This window comes from Macaca fascicularis, chromosome 20 (assembly GCF_037993035.2).
Source record: "Macaca fascicularis isolate 582-1 chromosome 20, T2T-MFA8v1.1".
NCBI lineage: Eukaryota > Metazoa > Chordata > Mammalia > Primates > Cercopithecidae > Macaca > Macaca fascicularis.
In genome coordinates, this window is record NC_088394.1 from 44,147,315 (window position 1) to 44,163,587 (window position 16,273).

General features: G+C 40.8%; 1 protein-coding gene across 11 annotated transcripts in view; it reads left to right on the forward strand.

The window, feature by feature from the left end:
- The first annotated feature begins 1,880 nt into the window (after window positions 1–1,880).
- Window positions 1,881–16,273, forward strand: part of LONP2 (lon peptidase 2, peroxisomal) — a 119,029-nt gene continuing 104,636 nt past the window's right edge. For 7 of the 11 annotated variants that reach the window (XR_012428920.1, XR_012428921.1, XR_012428919.1 and 4 more), the window contains exons 1-3: window positions 1,881–2,202; window positions 10,943–11,177; window positions 15,374–15,505. Coding sequence is in view for 7 of the 11 variants with exons in the window: in XM_045381787.2 (XP_045237722.1) it covers window positions 1,970–2,202; window positions 10,943–11,177; window positions 15,374–15,505 (600 nt within the window). In the remaining 4 variants the exon portion in view is untranslated. The remainder of the gene's footprint in view (window positions 2,203–10,942; window positions 11,178–15,373; window positions 15,506–16,273) is intronic. The other 4 variants (XR_012428922.1, XM_074027190.1, XM_005591857.5 and 1 more) reach the window with 1 other exon arrangement.

The window sequence follows — 16,273 nt, forward strand, 5'->3', positions numbered from 1 at the left end:
AAAGCCAAAATTGACAAATGGGATCTAATTAAACTAAAGAGCACAGCAAAAGAAACTACCATCAGAGTGAACAGGCAACCTACAGAATGGGAGAAAATTTTTGCAATCTACCCATCTGACAAAGGGCTAATATCCAGAATCTACAAAGAACTTAAACAAATTTACAAGAAAAAAATCAAACAACCCCATCAAAAAGTGGGCAAAAGACATGAAAAGACACTTTTCAAAAGAAGACATTTATACAGCCAATAGACACATGAAAAACTGCTCATTATCACTGGCCATCAGAGAAAAGCAAATCAAAACCACAATGAGATACCATCTCACACCAGTGAGAATGGCAATCATTAAAAAGTCAGGAAACAACAGGTGCTGGAGAGGCTGTGGAGAAATAGGAACACTTTTACACTGTTGGTGGGACTGTAAACCAGTTCAACCATTGTGGAAGACAGTGTGGTGATTCTTCAAGTGACTAGAACTAGAAATATCATTTGACCCAGCCATCCCACTACTGGGTATATACCCAAAGGATTATAAATCACGCTGCTATAAAGACACAAGCACACATATGTTTATTCTGGCACTATTCGCAATAGCAAAGACTTGGAATCAACCCAAATGTCCATAAATGACAGACTAGATTAAGAAAATGTGGCACATATACACCATGGAATACTATGCAGCCATAAAAAAGCATGAGCTCACGTCCTTTGTAGGGACATGGATGAAGCTGGAAACCATCATTCTGAGCAAACTATCGCAAGGACAAAAAACCAAACATCGCATGTTCTCACTCACAGGTGGGAAATGAACAATGAGAACACTTGGACACAGGGTGGGGGGAGGGGGGAGGGATAGCATTAGGAGATACACCTAATGTAAATGACCAGTTAATGGGTGCTGCACATGTATACATATGTAACAAAGCTGCATGTTGTGCACATGTACCCTAGAACTTAAAGTATAATAAAAATAAAATAAAATAAAAAAACAGAAAAAAATACAATAAAAGTATCAAGGTTTTAAAGAAAAAAAAATTGAGGAATTGCCACAGATTAGAGAACACCCAGGAGATTTTACAACAAAATAAAGAGTGGGATCCTGAATATTGGATCCTGGACCAGATCCAGTGAAATACATTAGTGGGAAAACTGGCAAAATTTGGTTAAGATCTACCGGTTAAAAGATAGTAATGTTAATTTTCTGGTTTTGATAGTTGAACTATGATTATGTAAGATGATAACAGACGAAACTGGGTGAAAGGTATATAGGAACTCTTTGCTGTAGTTTTGTACATCTAAAATCAATTCGGGCCGGGCACGTTGGCTCACGCCTGTAATCCCAGCACTTTGGGAGGCCGAGGTGGACGGATCACTCGAGGTCAGGAATTAGAGACCAGCCTGGCCAACATGGTGAAATCCCCTCCCTACTAAAAACACAACAATTAGGTGGGTGTGTTGGCCGGCATCTGTAATCCCAGCTACTCAGGAGGCTGAGGCAGGAGAAACGCTTGAACCCGGGAGGCGGAGGCTGCAAGGCGCGGATATCGCGCCATTGCACTCAAGCCTCGGCGACAGAGCGAGAAACTGTCTCTAAATAAATAAATAACTCAAATCAAAACTTAAAAACTCTTCAAGTATATATAAAAAAATTGAAAAAAGTTAAACACACTTCAAGTATACACAATTCAAATAAGATCATCCTTCCAAATACACTCTGTAAGTGAGGCGAAGGTCGCCGCACGCTTGAGTGCACCTCTTTTCGTAGAGGTACCACGCGCAAGTCTTATCGGGAGGCTCTGCAAGAGAGCAGCGCGAAGCGATGGCTTCTGGGCCCGGGGGCGGACCGTATCGCGTAGCCGGAAGCGGGGGCGCGGAGGCGGGTCTGAGGTTTGGTCGCTGCGGAGCGGGTCGCGGGCAGCTGTCTGTCTTGCTCCTTTTGACAGCCCCCAGTGCGAACGGCTGCCACCATGTCATCAGTGAGCCCCATCCAGATCCCCAGCCGCCTCCCGCTGCTGCTCACCCACGAGGGCGTCCTGCTGCCCGGCTCCACCATGCGCACCAGCGTGGACTCGGCCCGCAACCTGCAGCTGGTGCGGAACCGCCTGCTGAAGGGCACGTCGCTGCAGAGCACCATCCTGGGCGTCATCCCCAACACGCCTGACCCCGCCAGCGACGCGCAGGACCTGCCGCCGCTGCACAGGTAGGCCTGGCTGCCCCCGCGGCGGCGGCGGGCGGCGCGGCCTCCTCCGGGGACCCGGGCCCAGGCCACAGCCTGTCTTGAGCGCGAGTCTCGGTTCGGGGCGGCCTTCGCGGCTCGATTCCGCCTCTCCGGTGCTATCAAATGCAAAATGGGGATGACAGATACCTGCCCCATGACCATGAATGAGATTGTTCATGAAGTAGTGCCTGATACCTGGTGAAACTACTCGGTTCCCTGCCACTCTGAATGATTTAATTTGAATCCTCTTTCCGCCCCGCAATTCCTCGCCCTCGGTCTTCAGCCTCCTAGGCCAGTGCTTTTAACTCTTTAGGCCCTTTCTCCCCGGTGATCTCTGCCTTCACTTTCCGCCTTTCTCCCCACTGCCGTTTCCTCCTATCCGCCTCCCCTTTTCTGTCACCCATTATTTTTGTCCGCTGAGACATTCTCTGCTCCGTAAGTTTTAACTTTTTCTTGTTTCATTCCTAAACTGCACTATTTGTGGGTGCCTTCTATACTCCTTGTCACCCTTTTCCTTCTCCCCCTAATACTTCTGTTTCCTTTTGTAAAGGGCCTTTCGTGCTCACGTTTTCGCTGGTTCCCCCTTTCTGGAACTTTCCTAGCTTCTCACCTCTGCTCCTTCACTCATAACATTTCTTAGGCCCCAGGCTTGCTACTGTATTGCCCAGTACCGTCGCCTTATTGGTGTGACTTTGGGTGAGAGCCTTAACCTCTGTTTCTTTTAGTCTGTAGTTTGGAAACTGACAGCATCCATCTTTTAGGCATGTTATGAAGAATAAATTGAATAATGTGTATATTCCGCTTTGCAACATGCTTGATGGATGACTGTGCTGTCCAGTACTGTGTAGTGCATGTGGCTTGTCAAATTGAGTTGCTAGATTTGCAATTTGTCCTGGTTTGCTGGGATTGTTTTAGCATTGAAAGTCCTATGTTTCAGCCCCTCCGTCCCAGGGAAACCAAGAGGTTGGTCACCCTAAGTGTGCTGTAAGTGTACAGTACACACCAAATTTTGAAAAATCTTTTTGATTAATACATTTTATATAGATTAAATGTTGGAATGGTAATGTTTTGAGTACTTGGGGTTAATAAAATGTTAAGATTTGTGCTGTTTTTCCTTTATAATGTGGCCACTAAAATTTTATATGTGGCCCACATTATATTTTTATTGGACAATGCTGGTATGTAGTATACTCTCAACAAGTATCTTTAAACTCACCTCCCAAGCACCCGCCTCCTATTCCTAACTCTACTGGAGGTGTTGTGTTTTCAGTTTAGAGCTTCTCTTTTCCTGGCAGTTATCACTCATTTTTAAATTAGGGGTTCCTGACTCTGAATGGATTTCCAGACGGTTAGACATGCCTTATTTTCCCTCAAAATCTTGTGACTATGTACATTTTTTTTTTTTAGGCAAATCCTTTGCTTTCTTCAGTTCTCAAAGGAGACGGGTACCTCCCCCACACCCCCATTAAAAGAAAGCAAAACAAAGCAACAAAGACCAACAAACCTTCCATAACAGCCCAGTATTCATTTATATTGTAAAAGCCTTGATTTTCTCAAGCATGGAAAATATTTTGGCTCCCATCTGACCTGCTTTGGTTATTGCCTGAGTGGAACTGGTCACATTCCAAGTTTCAGTACTCTTTGATAAATTGTATTGGATTCCAGTTTCCCAACATGTGACCCTGCTCCTTCTGCTTACTTTTCCCAAATTTTTTTGCCTTCTGTGCCCAGGCACTTAGTTCCCTGTCTAGGCAAGCGTGGTCATGATTAGACTTTGCATTTTCTTTCTACTGTACATATGTATTGATTAACCACGGGCACACTGTGAACTTGAAAAGTCGATTTAGTCACATTTTAAATTTCACTATTTGTTGGTATTATTCTGGCAAGATTTTGGAGGATTTTTATTATTTATTCATTTATTTATTTTTTGAGACAGTCTCATTCTGTCTCCTCGGCTGAAGTGCAATGGCGTGATCATAGCCCACTGCAACCTTGAACTCCTGGGCTCAAGTGATCCTCCTGCCTCAGCTTCTGGAGTGGCTGGGACTACAGGTGTGCACCACTACACCCAGCTAAATTTTAAATTTTTTGTAGCGATGGGGTCTCACTATGTTGCCTAGGCTGGTCTTGAACTCCTGGACTCAAGCTATCCCCTGCCTTGGCCTCTGGAGTAGCTGGGCACTATAGGCAAGCGCCACCATACCCTTCAGGTTTTTAATTTATTTTATGAAAATCCCTCCAAAACAACAATCTTCAATTCTCCTGCTTGAAAGTAATCACTAATAATCAGATACTGTGTGATCTGATCCTTGATATTCATATTATTGCCTTTAACTGAGTAGCAATGTTAAAATTTAATCATTTAAATTAGAAAACATACACTGAAAAGTATTCATAGAAGTCCAGCATTGTAAGAACTCATCAGACCATCTAGTTATCCTAGAAGTATTGTTTGCTACTTAAAAAGCCTATGTGGAAAGATTGTACCATATTCCTTGGTAATAGTTTCCAATGTCTTTTTTTTCTCCAATATGGCCTTTAAAACACTCTACTTAAAAAAAAAAAGAAAAAAGAAAAAAAAAGGCTTTAATAATACCAATACTGAGTTATCCATAGCGTTAGTCTGTTTCCATGCACAAATCTGTCCTTCCCCAGTTACCTGCTTTTCCGTATGGTAGCCCAGAGGCGAGATGAGGGGCTCTGTTCCTATCTCTTGTTTCCTTTACACCATCCAGGTGACACTGGATGCAGCCTTCAAGGAGCAGCAGAGGTAATTTGCTCCCAGCGTTCTTTGCCACACAGAGTGGCAGGGTTAGATGTTGACTCACCTCTGCTGCTTCCTTGGTGGTTTTGAGTAGCACAGTCCCTTTCTGCACATTAGTGTGCAGGCATGTTACCTGTAGGAGCCTTTTTAAAGGAGGAGCTTTAAACTTGTCCTGCAGTATAGAACTTGGCTGGCATGCTGACCTAGGGCACCCTGCGTTTTTCTGCTTAGTTTAACTGCATTTTTAGTGCCTCCTGAGTGACCCATTGTTTTCTTAGTGAAAAGGGTCATAATTTAGCACTGCCTATACAATATCCTTTCAAGCATTTCAAGGTAGTCATCCAGCCTTCTTCCAAATTTACACTCTTCAGGGTACATGGCTTCATTTCCTCATAGTGCCGACTTCTCAGTCCCCCTCTTTGTTGGCTTGCTTCTTATCAGTAAGAACCCAGCTAAGTTTCATTGGCATTTATCTAACAAGCTATTAATGCCTTATTTATAACAGGTGCACAATTTCATAAGTTGGATCAGTTCTTCATCCATACATTATACCTATTTGTATTCTTAGAATTCTTAGACATTCAAGAAATATTACCTGGTAATGGTAAAATTTTAAAATTTAATCTATTATATTAGATTTTTCTAAATCTTCATTGACTCTTCTTAAGGAAGATATATGATACACTAGTGGTATTTCTTGAATTTAGAAATGAAGTTTTTTTTTTTTTTTTTTTGACACGGAGTCTCGCTCTGCCGCCCAGGCTGGAGTGCAGTGGCCAGATCTCAGCTCACTGCAAGCTCCGCCTCCCGGGTTCACGCCATTCTCCTGCCTCAGCCTCCGGAGTAGCTGGGACTACAGGCGCCCGCCACCGCGCCCGGCTAGTTTTTTGTATTTTTTAGTAGAGACGGGGTTTCACCGTGTTAGCCAGGATGGTCTCGATCTCCTGACCTCGTGATCCGCCCATCTCGGCCTCCCAAAGTGCTGGGATTACAGGCTTGAGCCACCGCGCCCGGCCTAGAAATGAAGTTTTAAGAAAGAGTGAGAGGCTGGCTACAGTGGCTCATGCCTGTAATCTCAGCACTTTGGAAGGTCGAGGCAGGGAGATCACTTGAGGCCGGGAGTTCAAGACAGCCTGGCAACATAGGAAGACCCTGTCTCTACCAAAAAAAAAAAAAAGAAAAAATTAGCCAGGCATGGTGGCACACGCCTGTAATCCTAGCTATTTGGGGATGCTGAGGTGGGAGGATTGCCTGAGCTGGAGAGGTCTAGGCTGCAGTGAGCCGTGATTGTGCCACTACACTCCAGCCTGGGTGACAGAATGAGACCCTGTTTCAAAAAACAAAAAATGAAGTACAGATGTAGTCTCCCTGTGTTGACCAGACTGGTGTCAAACTTGTGGGCTCAAGTGATCCTCCTGCCTCAGTCTCCCAAAGTGTTAGGATTACAGGCATGAGCCACCATGCCTGGTCTATGTTTATAATTCTTGTAGGTACAAGTGGAACCTATTGTCCATTGTGATGGGAAAAAAGTAAAATTTGTCTTAAAATATAATTAAGGAACTCTTAATTTATTAAATTTATCTTTTAAATTTAAAATTTAAATTGATTTCTTAAATTTATTTCTATTAAATTTTCTTGTAACCATGTATAACTAAGTTGTTCCACTTTTATTTTTTTGAGACAGGGTCTCATTCTGTTACCCATGCTGGTGCAGTGGTGCCATCTCAGCTCACTGCAACCTCTGCCTGCCAGGTTCAAGTGATCCTCCCACCTCAGCCTCCTGAGTGTCTGGGACTACAGGCATGTGCCACCATGTCCAGCTATTTTTTTTTTGGTAGAAATGGGGTTTTGCCATGTTGCTCAAGCTGGTTTTGAACTCCTGAGCCCAAGCAATCCACTTGCCTTGGCCTCCCAAAGTGCTGGGATTATAGGCATGAGCCACCAGGACGTGTTCTACCTTTTTGAATCTCATTTACTCACTTGTAATAAGGAAATAATACTACCTTCTTCATGGGGTGAAAGGAGGTATAAAATGAAGTATACATATGAAAGCCTTTTGAAACTGCAAAGCATTCTAAACCTATATCCAAATGGGTAGTTTTAAATGTAGATTTTCACAAAAGGGGATTAAAGAGAGTAGTGGGGAGGCCCCATATTATTCCAACATGGGCTGAACTGAACTAGCATCATTGCCAGAAGGTCTTGGAAGATTAAAGATTCCAAGAAAAATGAAGGGCTTTGAGTAAAAAAAATTTTTTTAAGTGGCTGGGCCTGGTGGCATGTGCCTGTAGTCCCACCTAATCATGATGCTGAGGCGGGAGGATTACTTGAGCCCAGGTGATTGAAGCTGCAGTGAGCTATAATCACATCACTGCACTCCAGCTTGGGTGACAGAGCAAGATTCTGTCTATAGGAAAAAAAAAAACAAGTGCTGGGCATATAGGCCAGAATTAAATATTTACATAATATCCTCATCTTGGAAAACTGCTTTTTCCAGTAGTGCTGCTTTTAGATTTTCCTACTACTGCAGTTGACGGTTCTTAAATGTTTGGACCTCTTATATTATTTAGGTCAGTTTCCAAATTATACAAATTATTAACCGCTGTAGTCAGACCTCATTTGAATTAAAACAATATTTTACAAACTCTGAGGGTAGATTTGAGTTAGGATTTGGATTAAAACATTATCTTACAAACTCTGAGGGTAGATTTGAGTTAGGAGTTTCAAAACTTCTTTGAACAATATCATGGTTAGGATGTAGATTTACGGAGCTACTAGCTAAAGGGAAGGACACCAGTCGTTGGGATGTGTAAGTTTGGATCTGTTGCAAAATTAAAATGCTGCCTTTTGAGCATACCTAATAATGCACATACAATGGAAGAGCCAGAATTTTTAGAAAAATGACTGACTTGAGGCTGGGCACAGTGGCTCTTGCCTGTAATCCCAGCACTTTGGGAGGCTGAGGCGGGCGGATCACAAGGTCAGGAGATCAAGACCATCCTGGCTAACACGGTGAAACCCCGTCTCCACTAAAAAATACAAAAAAAAAAAAAAAAAAAAAAATTAGCCAGGCGTGGCAGGCGCCTGTAGTCCCAGCTACTCGGGAGGCTGAGGCAGGAGAATGGCGTGAACCTGGGAGGCGGAGCTTGCAGTGAGCCGAGATCGCACCACTGCACTCCAGCCTGGGCGATAGAGCGAGACTCCGTCTCAAAAAAAAAAAAAAAAAAAAAGACTGACTTGATGTACAACCTTTTGTATATCATAGAAGGAAAATATTAGTTGAATATTTTGTTTGTTTACCTGTTTGTATATATAAAACCTGGGGCCCAATATACAATAGATTCTTTTTCACTATGCTTTTCACCCAAAATGTCTCACCAGGTACTCTGTTTCTAGCCATCTATAATTTCACAGATGTTTTTCTGTAAAAGGGATATATTCTAGGCTGGGTGCGGTAGCTCGTGTCTGTAATCCTAGCACTTGGGGAGGCCGAGATGGGAGGATTGCTTGAGGCCAGTAGTTCGAGTTCAGCCTGGTCAACATAATGAGACCCCATCTCTTTTAAAAAAAAAAGATTTTTAAAAAAGAGATAATTTCTAGTCAACTATAAGTGATTTTAAGTAAAAAGCAGTTAAGACATGTATACATCTATACCTTTTGTAGACATAGTATAAATTCAGCTTAATCTCTTCAGTTTGGAACATCTTCCTTTCACAGCAAAAATATTGTATTTGCTTTATAGGAAAACCCCTTTTGGCCAGGTTGGTGGCTCATGCCTGTAATCCTAGCACTTTGGGAGGCTGAGGTGGGTGGATCACCTGAGGTCAGGAGTTTGAGACCAGCCTGGCCGACATGGTGAAACCCCGTCTCTACTAAAAATACAAAAATTAGTTGGGTGTGGTGGTATGTGCCTGTGATCCCAGCTACTTGGGAGGCTGAGGCACGAGAATCCCTTGAACGCAGGAGGGAGGGTGCAGTAAGCCAAGATCACGCCATTGCGCTTCAGCCTGGGCGACAGGACAAGACTTCCTCTAAAACAAACAAACAGAAAAGCTGCAGTGACTCACACCTGTACTACCAGCACTTTGGGAGGCCGAGGTGGGCGGATCATGAGGTCAAGAGATCGAGACCATCCTGGCCAACGTGGTGAAACCTTATCTCTACAAAAAATTAGCTGCACATGGTGGCGTGCGCCTGTAGTCCCAGCTACTTGGGAGGCTGAGGCAGGAGAATCACTTGAACCTGGGAGACGGAGGTTGCAGTGAGCCAAGATTCGCTACGGCACTCCAGCCTGGTGACAAAGCGAGACTCTCTAAAAACAAACAAACAAACAAAAAAAACACCAAAAAAAACCTCTTTAGCATCACCTTTTAGCAGTGACGTAGCCCAAATAATTAAATTTGTCTCCTGATCTGGAGGTTTGGATTTGTTTCATCTCTCTTTCTGGTTCCTCCTTGGTTTCTACTTTGTAAACCCTTTAGGCTGGGGATCCAGTTTCTTGTCTGTGGATGTTTTATATACAAACAGGACTGTGAGCTCTTTCAGCCTTGTGCAAACATTGATGAATATCATCTGCAATGAATTATGGTTTAAGTTATTCTCTAATCAGTTTAGATGTGGCTCACTTTCTCAGGCAATCTGAGTGGGCTTTCGGGAAGTGGGAAATAAGATCTACTATTGATTGAAGAAAAGCAACCACAACACGAATAAGTCAAAATAATAGCCAATTGCTAAATAATTTCAAGTTTTTTATGTACGTGATTTTTTTTTCCCTCACCAATTTATCTCCTCAGTTGTTTGGCTTAAGTTATTAGTTAAATCAGTTTTTATTGTAAATATGACAATGACTGAAAGGTAAGAAAGGATAGACGTAGTTCAGAATAAGCTGAGTGGCAGAAAGAAGCCAAAGGCTATGTGTAATCCATGGAATGAGTAATTTATAAGGAAGTAATCAAGAATTCACTGTGTATAGAAGTAAGCAAGTTCACTCATATTCACATACTGTATTATATGATTTATTATCTTTGAGATGGGCAGGTGTGGTGTTCTCCTATTACCGCTTTCCCAGGGTGTTGAGAGTTCTAGTCCTTCTATTTTCTTTTCTGGAATTACCAGTTTTCCTATGGCTGAAGGGAGAAAATATTATTTATTTTGGGATCTGGAAGTATCTTCTCAATGTTGATTTTTATATAACTGGCTTAGTTTGGATGAGGCTTCCTTTCTGTGAATTAAATTTATATGTGACTTGATCAGAGTTGTATTTGCTGGTGAGGAGCTGCGACTTAAAGCCTTTTCACCTATTGTTAGGAAAAGTGATTACCACTTAGAACTAGGTTGAGACCTTTTGAGATGTGGGTCTTTCTTTAGCTCTCCTCAGTCTCTGGCAGTGTGTGGACTGTAATATTTAGCCCTCACACTTAGAAATTCAGTGTTAAGGGCATAATATGTAAGTTCGCAGTTCGTGATAAGGTGGGTATATGGAAGTTTCATAGATTATGTAAGAAAACTGACTCGATGTTAGTAGAATAACTGGTGTTGGAACAGAGATTTCTTAGATTGGTTAATGCTATTTATATTTAAATGTATTTAAATTGATATTTATCCTGGTGTAAGATTGCCTTATTCTTAGTTGGCAACGTTAATTTAAGATACGTAATTCTGAACTACTTTCCTCTTACATTTTTATGCCTGATAATCCAAGTGTTTACAAATTCCTACCTAATTTTTTAAAAGAGGTGCGGATTATAGTGACATGGCCCGCTTTGCCGTATAGCTGAGGGTAGTGGCGGAAGAGGCCACATGCTGGATGCTAAGTTAAATAGAGAAATAATTTATTTACACTTCAGTTTTTTTTTTTGCTTAATGAATTTATTAGAAAAGCCAACACTTTCGGAAGTGAGTTTCTGTTCTACCATGTTGAATGTTTGTAATACCACTGTTTTGTGTGTTTTTCAGGATTGGCACAGCTGCACTGGCCGTTCAGGTTGTGGGCAGTAACTGGCCCAAGCCCCACTATACTCTGTTGATTACAGGCCTGTGCCGTTTCCAGATTGTACAGGTCTTAAAAGAGAAGCCATATCCCATTGCTGAAGTAGAGCAATTGGACCGACTTGAGGAGTTTCCCAGCACCTGTAAAATGAGGGAGGAGCTAGGAGAACTATCAGAGCAGTTTTACAAATATGCAGTGCAAGTAAGTTGCTTTTGTTTTTTCTCTAAACCCATTTGTTTTTGGTTCCTTTGCTTTCCTAAGATACGATGAATCTGTTGGGTGGTGAAGTTTTAGGACAGTATACATTTAAATGACTTAGTAACATAATATATTAATTCTGATTTACTCTTGTCTGGGGTTCTGCCTAAATCATTCCAGGACATATTGGCCTACCCTTTCTAAAGTTTTTCCAAATGTTATTTCTACAGTTTTCCTTCTAACTTCTACTGTCTCTAAACTAGATAATTATTAAACCTAAATATTTAAAGCTAAAAAATAAAATACGCACAGAAGCTATTTGTCACTAAAATATCTAGGCACCATTTATATAAGTTATATTACTTCAGAAGTCAGGATCACATTGTCTAGCAGTAACTATGGCAGATCAAGCCTGTGGTAGGCTGGTTTCAAGTATGGTTAAAACCTTCATTAACTAGAATGCTGGGAGGGAAGCACATTTTAGATATGCATTAAATATTTGACTCCTTAATTCTAGTTTTTTTGGTTAACTCTAGATAGAACAGAAAGCTCCTCTTCCCACCCCATTTTGTTTCAAACCTTAATGAAACATATAAAATTATAAAGTATAGTCTACTTTTCTATTAATATAATCCAGTGACTATAACTAGATCTATGAGGATCAGATGTTTAAAAGTTTCTATTATAAATACTACTGATCATTGAAATATGTGTAGGGCAAGTGTTCATAGCCTGTGGTACTTGTATCTGATATGGCATTTGAAGAGCCATACTTAGAGTGTAATGAACAATAATAGGAAAATAGAAAATTTGAGGGCCGGCTGCAGTGGTACACGCCTGTAATCCCAGCACTTTGCGAGGCTGAAGTAGGCGGATTGCTTGAGCCCAGGAGTTTGAGATCAGCTTGGGCAGCATGGTGAGATCCTGTCTCTACAAAATGTACAAAAATTAGCCGGGTGTGATGGTGCGTGCCTGTAGTCCCAGCTACTGGGGAGGCTGAGGTGGGAGAATTACTTGAACCTAGGAGGTGGAGGTTGCAGTGAGCCAAGATTGCATCACTGCACTCCAGCCTGGGCAACAGAGTGAGACCCTGACTCAAAAAAAAAAAAAAAAGAAAAATTGAAAATTTGAATCTGTAATTTCTATGAGAGCTGAAAAAAAGGACTTTGAGGAAAGAAACTTCAGTTTGAAAGCTGGAATAGTGAATATACTGCTTTGGAATAAAGGAGATTGAGAGAAATAGAATTTCTTTTTCTTTTCGGCAGTGATGTTCACTGGGTCTTTGTGCTTCTGTTAGACATAGCCTCTTTCGCATTGCCTTTACTTCTTTGCACTTTGAATCTAGAAAAACCTTTTAAACTTTTAAAGATTTTACAGTGACATTAAAGGAATTTTTAGAGATAAATAGATCACCACACATGTTACTATCATCATGCATCAAATTTAATTTTTGTTAAATTTCATATTCAATTATGTTTTGTTTTTTTATCCATGTCTAAGGTTCATATTAAGTACTTTTATTAATTTCATTGAGTTAATGTATACTAATTTTGTAATTTCCCTTTTTAGACATTAAGTTTATTTCCAATTAATTATTCTCTTTCATCCCCTTCTGCATCAACTTCTACAGCCCTCTTCAATGGACTTCTTCAATAGCCTCTTGTCTCCTAGTTCTTCGTCTTGAACCTTTTCTCTTCACTGAGCCTTTCTAAAAGAAGTTTGGGGCATCCCTTTCCCTTGAATAAAAGACTTTAATGGCTATAGAATGAACACGAAATTTCTTAGTATAACATTAAGACCGTTTGCAACTTGTCTTGGGCCTATCTGTCTTGCCTCAACTCACCTCATTGACACCCTAGTTCTAGCTCTACTGAATGTAAAACCGCTTCACATTGAGTTATTTCATGTCTCTATGATTCTGCCTTTGGTTCTCTGCTGGGAGTGCTCTTCCATCTCTGATTTTTTTTTTTTTTTTGAAACGGTGTCTCGCCCTGTCGCCCAGGCTGGAGTGCAGTGGTGCAATTTCGGCTCGCTGCAGCCTCCGCCTTCTGGGTTCAAGTGATTTTCCTGCGTCAGCCTCCTGAGTAGCTGGTATTACAGGCATGTGCTACCATGCCCGGCTAATTTTTTGTATCTTTAATAGAGACAAGGTTTACCCATGTTGGCCAGGCTGGTCTCGAACTCCTGACTTCATGATCCAACCACCACCACGCCTGGCCTCCATCTCTGAATTTTAAAATTGAATCTATGCTTTTCCAACGGCTGTAGGCTGTTACCACTCCTCTCTCTGTGCCTTCACAGTCTGTCATACATGTAATTTAACATAATGCTTATCCCATTGTATTGAAATGTATCTTATAGGTATTTTTTCTCTACCAAATTTGAATTTGTTTTTCTCCTTTAGCCATCCTGTACTGAGCAGTGTATTGGGTCTGGCAGATAGTTTGTACTCAGTAGATGTTTGGAAAATGAGTTTTAACTGTTTTATTTATTTTCATAGGGTGAATTCCTAGTAGTAAGGGTATTCAAATTTTATTATCTACTTCTTCCACCTGAACAGCATCGTAATTATACTTTAGCTCCCTTCATTCTAGGCAGGTAATGGATAGGTTCCAAAATTACAATGTTGTTGGAGGGGTTTGATTATTATTAGCACATGAAATCTTATTTGAATTGACTAAATGAGGATTTGGTACATCATTTATGAATTAGTGTGAACTAAGTTTTGCTGTGTTAACTTCTCTGAAATCTCAGTCACATGACATGAGTGTCTTTCTGGCTCATGCTTCATGCCTGAGATTAGTGGGGGTTGTGTCTGCCTGTTAGAGTCACTTGGACCCAGGTGGATTGGAGATTCATCTCAAGACATGCTTCCCTTATCTCTGAGGCAGGAAAAGGAAATGGGACGTATTTCTCATTGGCTTGTAATGCTTCTGCCCGGAAGGAACTGTCACTTCTACTATGTTTCATGGGTCAATTTAAAACTCTTAGACACACCTATTAATATATTTGAAGGAAGTTAGAAAGAGCAGTGCCCGGAAGAAAAGGGGAGTTTGTCAGTAGCCCTAATGACTATCATAGTTACTGAAAGTGTGTCTTGGGCATAATCTGTCTTAACTCCCAGATACACCCTGACAGTTGTCTTTCTAAAAATCATTCACAGTCAGTGCTCAGATTCTAGTTAGTCCAAATTGATATGGTTTGGCTGTGTCCCCACCCAAATCTCACTTTGAGTTGTAATAATTCCTGTGTGTCAGGGGCAGTGCCAGGTGTAGATAATTGAATTATGGGGGCGGTTTCCCCCTTACTGTTCTCTTGGTAGTGAATAAGTCTCACAAGATCTGATGGTTATATAAATGATAGCTCCCCTGCACACGCTGTCTTGCCTGCCGCCATGTAAGACAGGCCTTTGCTTTTCCTTTGCCTTCCTCCATGATTGTGAGGCCTCCTCAGCCATGTGGAACTGTAAGTCCATTAAACCTCTTTTATAAATTACCCAGTCTCTGGTATGTCTTTATTAGCAGTGTGAGAACAGACTAATACATACATGTTATACTAAATATTAATATTTCAGCTTCTGATTGGCCGTGATAATATCATCAACTATGCTAAATTTCTAATAATACACATATTTCTAATAATATGCATCTAATAGGGGTTATATTGTGATTATGTAAGAGAATATTCTTGTTCTTAAGAACAAGGGTCCTTAATCTGTCACAGGATTAGAGATTTAAAGAATAAGGATTTCGATTCTGCAGCTTATCCTCAAATGTTTATTAATTATGTGTGAGTGTGGAGAGAGAAAGTAAACGTGGCAAAATGCCACTTTTCAGTTGGTGAATTCAATTCGTGAATCTGGAATAAGGATATACAGGAGTTACTGTATGATTCTTGCAACTTTTTTGTACGTTTGAATTTTTTTCAATAGAAAGTTAAAAATAATCATGGCACAAATTTACAAAGCCTTTGTAAACATTAGTATTAACTACTTTTGAGCCATTATTGCTTTTCATTCTGACTGACGTTTTGAAAGTACTTTTCCTCTGAGGCCTGTAAAATACGTGGACTATATTAATCAGTGATCTTTCAAAAACAAAGACTGAGGCCCAAACATTAAACCTAGATGGAAATCTGATTTTTAAAAATTCACAAATAATGCCAGATTTCATTTAAGAGACTTTTTTTCCCCCTTCTAGTTGGTTGAAATGTTGGATATGTCTGTCCCTGCAGTTGCTAAATTGAGACGTCTTTTAGATAGTCTTCCAAGGGAAGCTTTACCAGACATCTTGACATCAATTATCCGAACGAGCAACAAAGAGAAACTCCAGGTACAGTGTTCCCTTCTTGAATGCCAGGTTGCTTTGTCACTTTTTATTGAGATCTAGATAGTGAGTAGTTAAGTTTTGACCTTCAAGAAAAAGATATTGGAGACCCAAAGTAGTTGAAATGCTTTTACATTTAAGCTGACTTTCAAATGTGATTGTTTTATATTTTTGTTTACACAAGCATCTCTTTTATTTGTATAATCAGTACTAATAGTCAATTTACAGAAAAAGTTAAAGCAAAGAATCATAAAAAGGTCAGTATTTGGCTGCGTGCTCACGCCTGTAGTCCCAGCACTTTGGGAGGCCGAGATGGGTGGATCAGTTGAGATCAGGAGTTCAAGACCAGCCTGGCCAACATGGCAAAACCCTATCTCTACTAAAAATACAAAATTAGCTGGGCGTGGTGGTGCACGCCTATAATCCTAGCTACTTGGGAGGCTGAGGCAGGAGAATCGCTTGAACCTGGGAGGCGGAGGCTGCAGTGAGCCAAGATTGTGCCACTGCACTCCAGGCTGGGCAACAGAGACTCTGTCTCAAAAAAAAAAAAAAAAAAAAAAGGGGTGAATATTTAATTTAACTTAAATATGTAGACATTCTTTGATTCACTATTTTTAAATGTGGAGCCATGGCCCTTCCCTTATGTGTGGACCTGCTTTCTTAGAATCTTCATGATGTTTTTTATATAAATCACACCTATGATACATTACTTATAATTTTAAATTTATATTTATTTAAAGTGAAATGAATTTTAAAGACACTTAAAAAGTAATC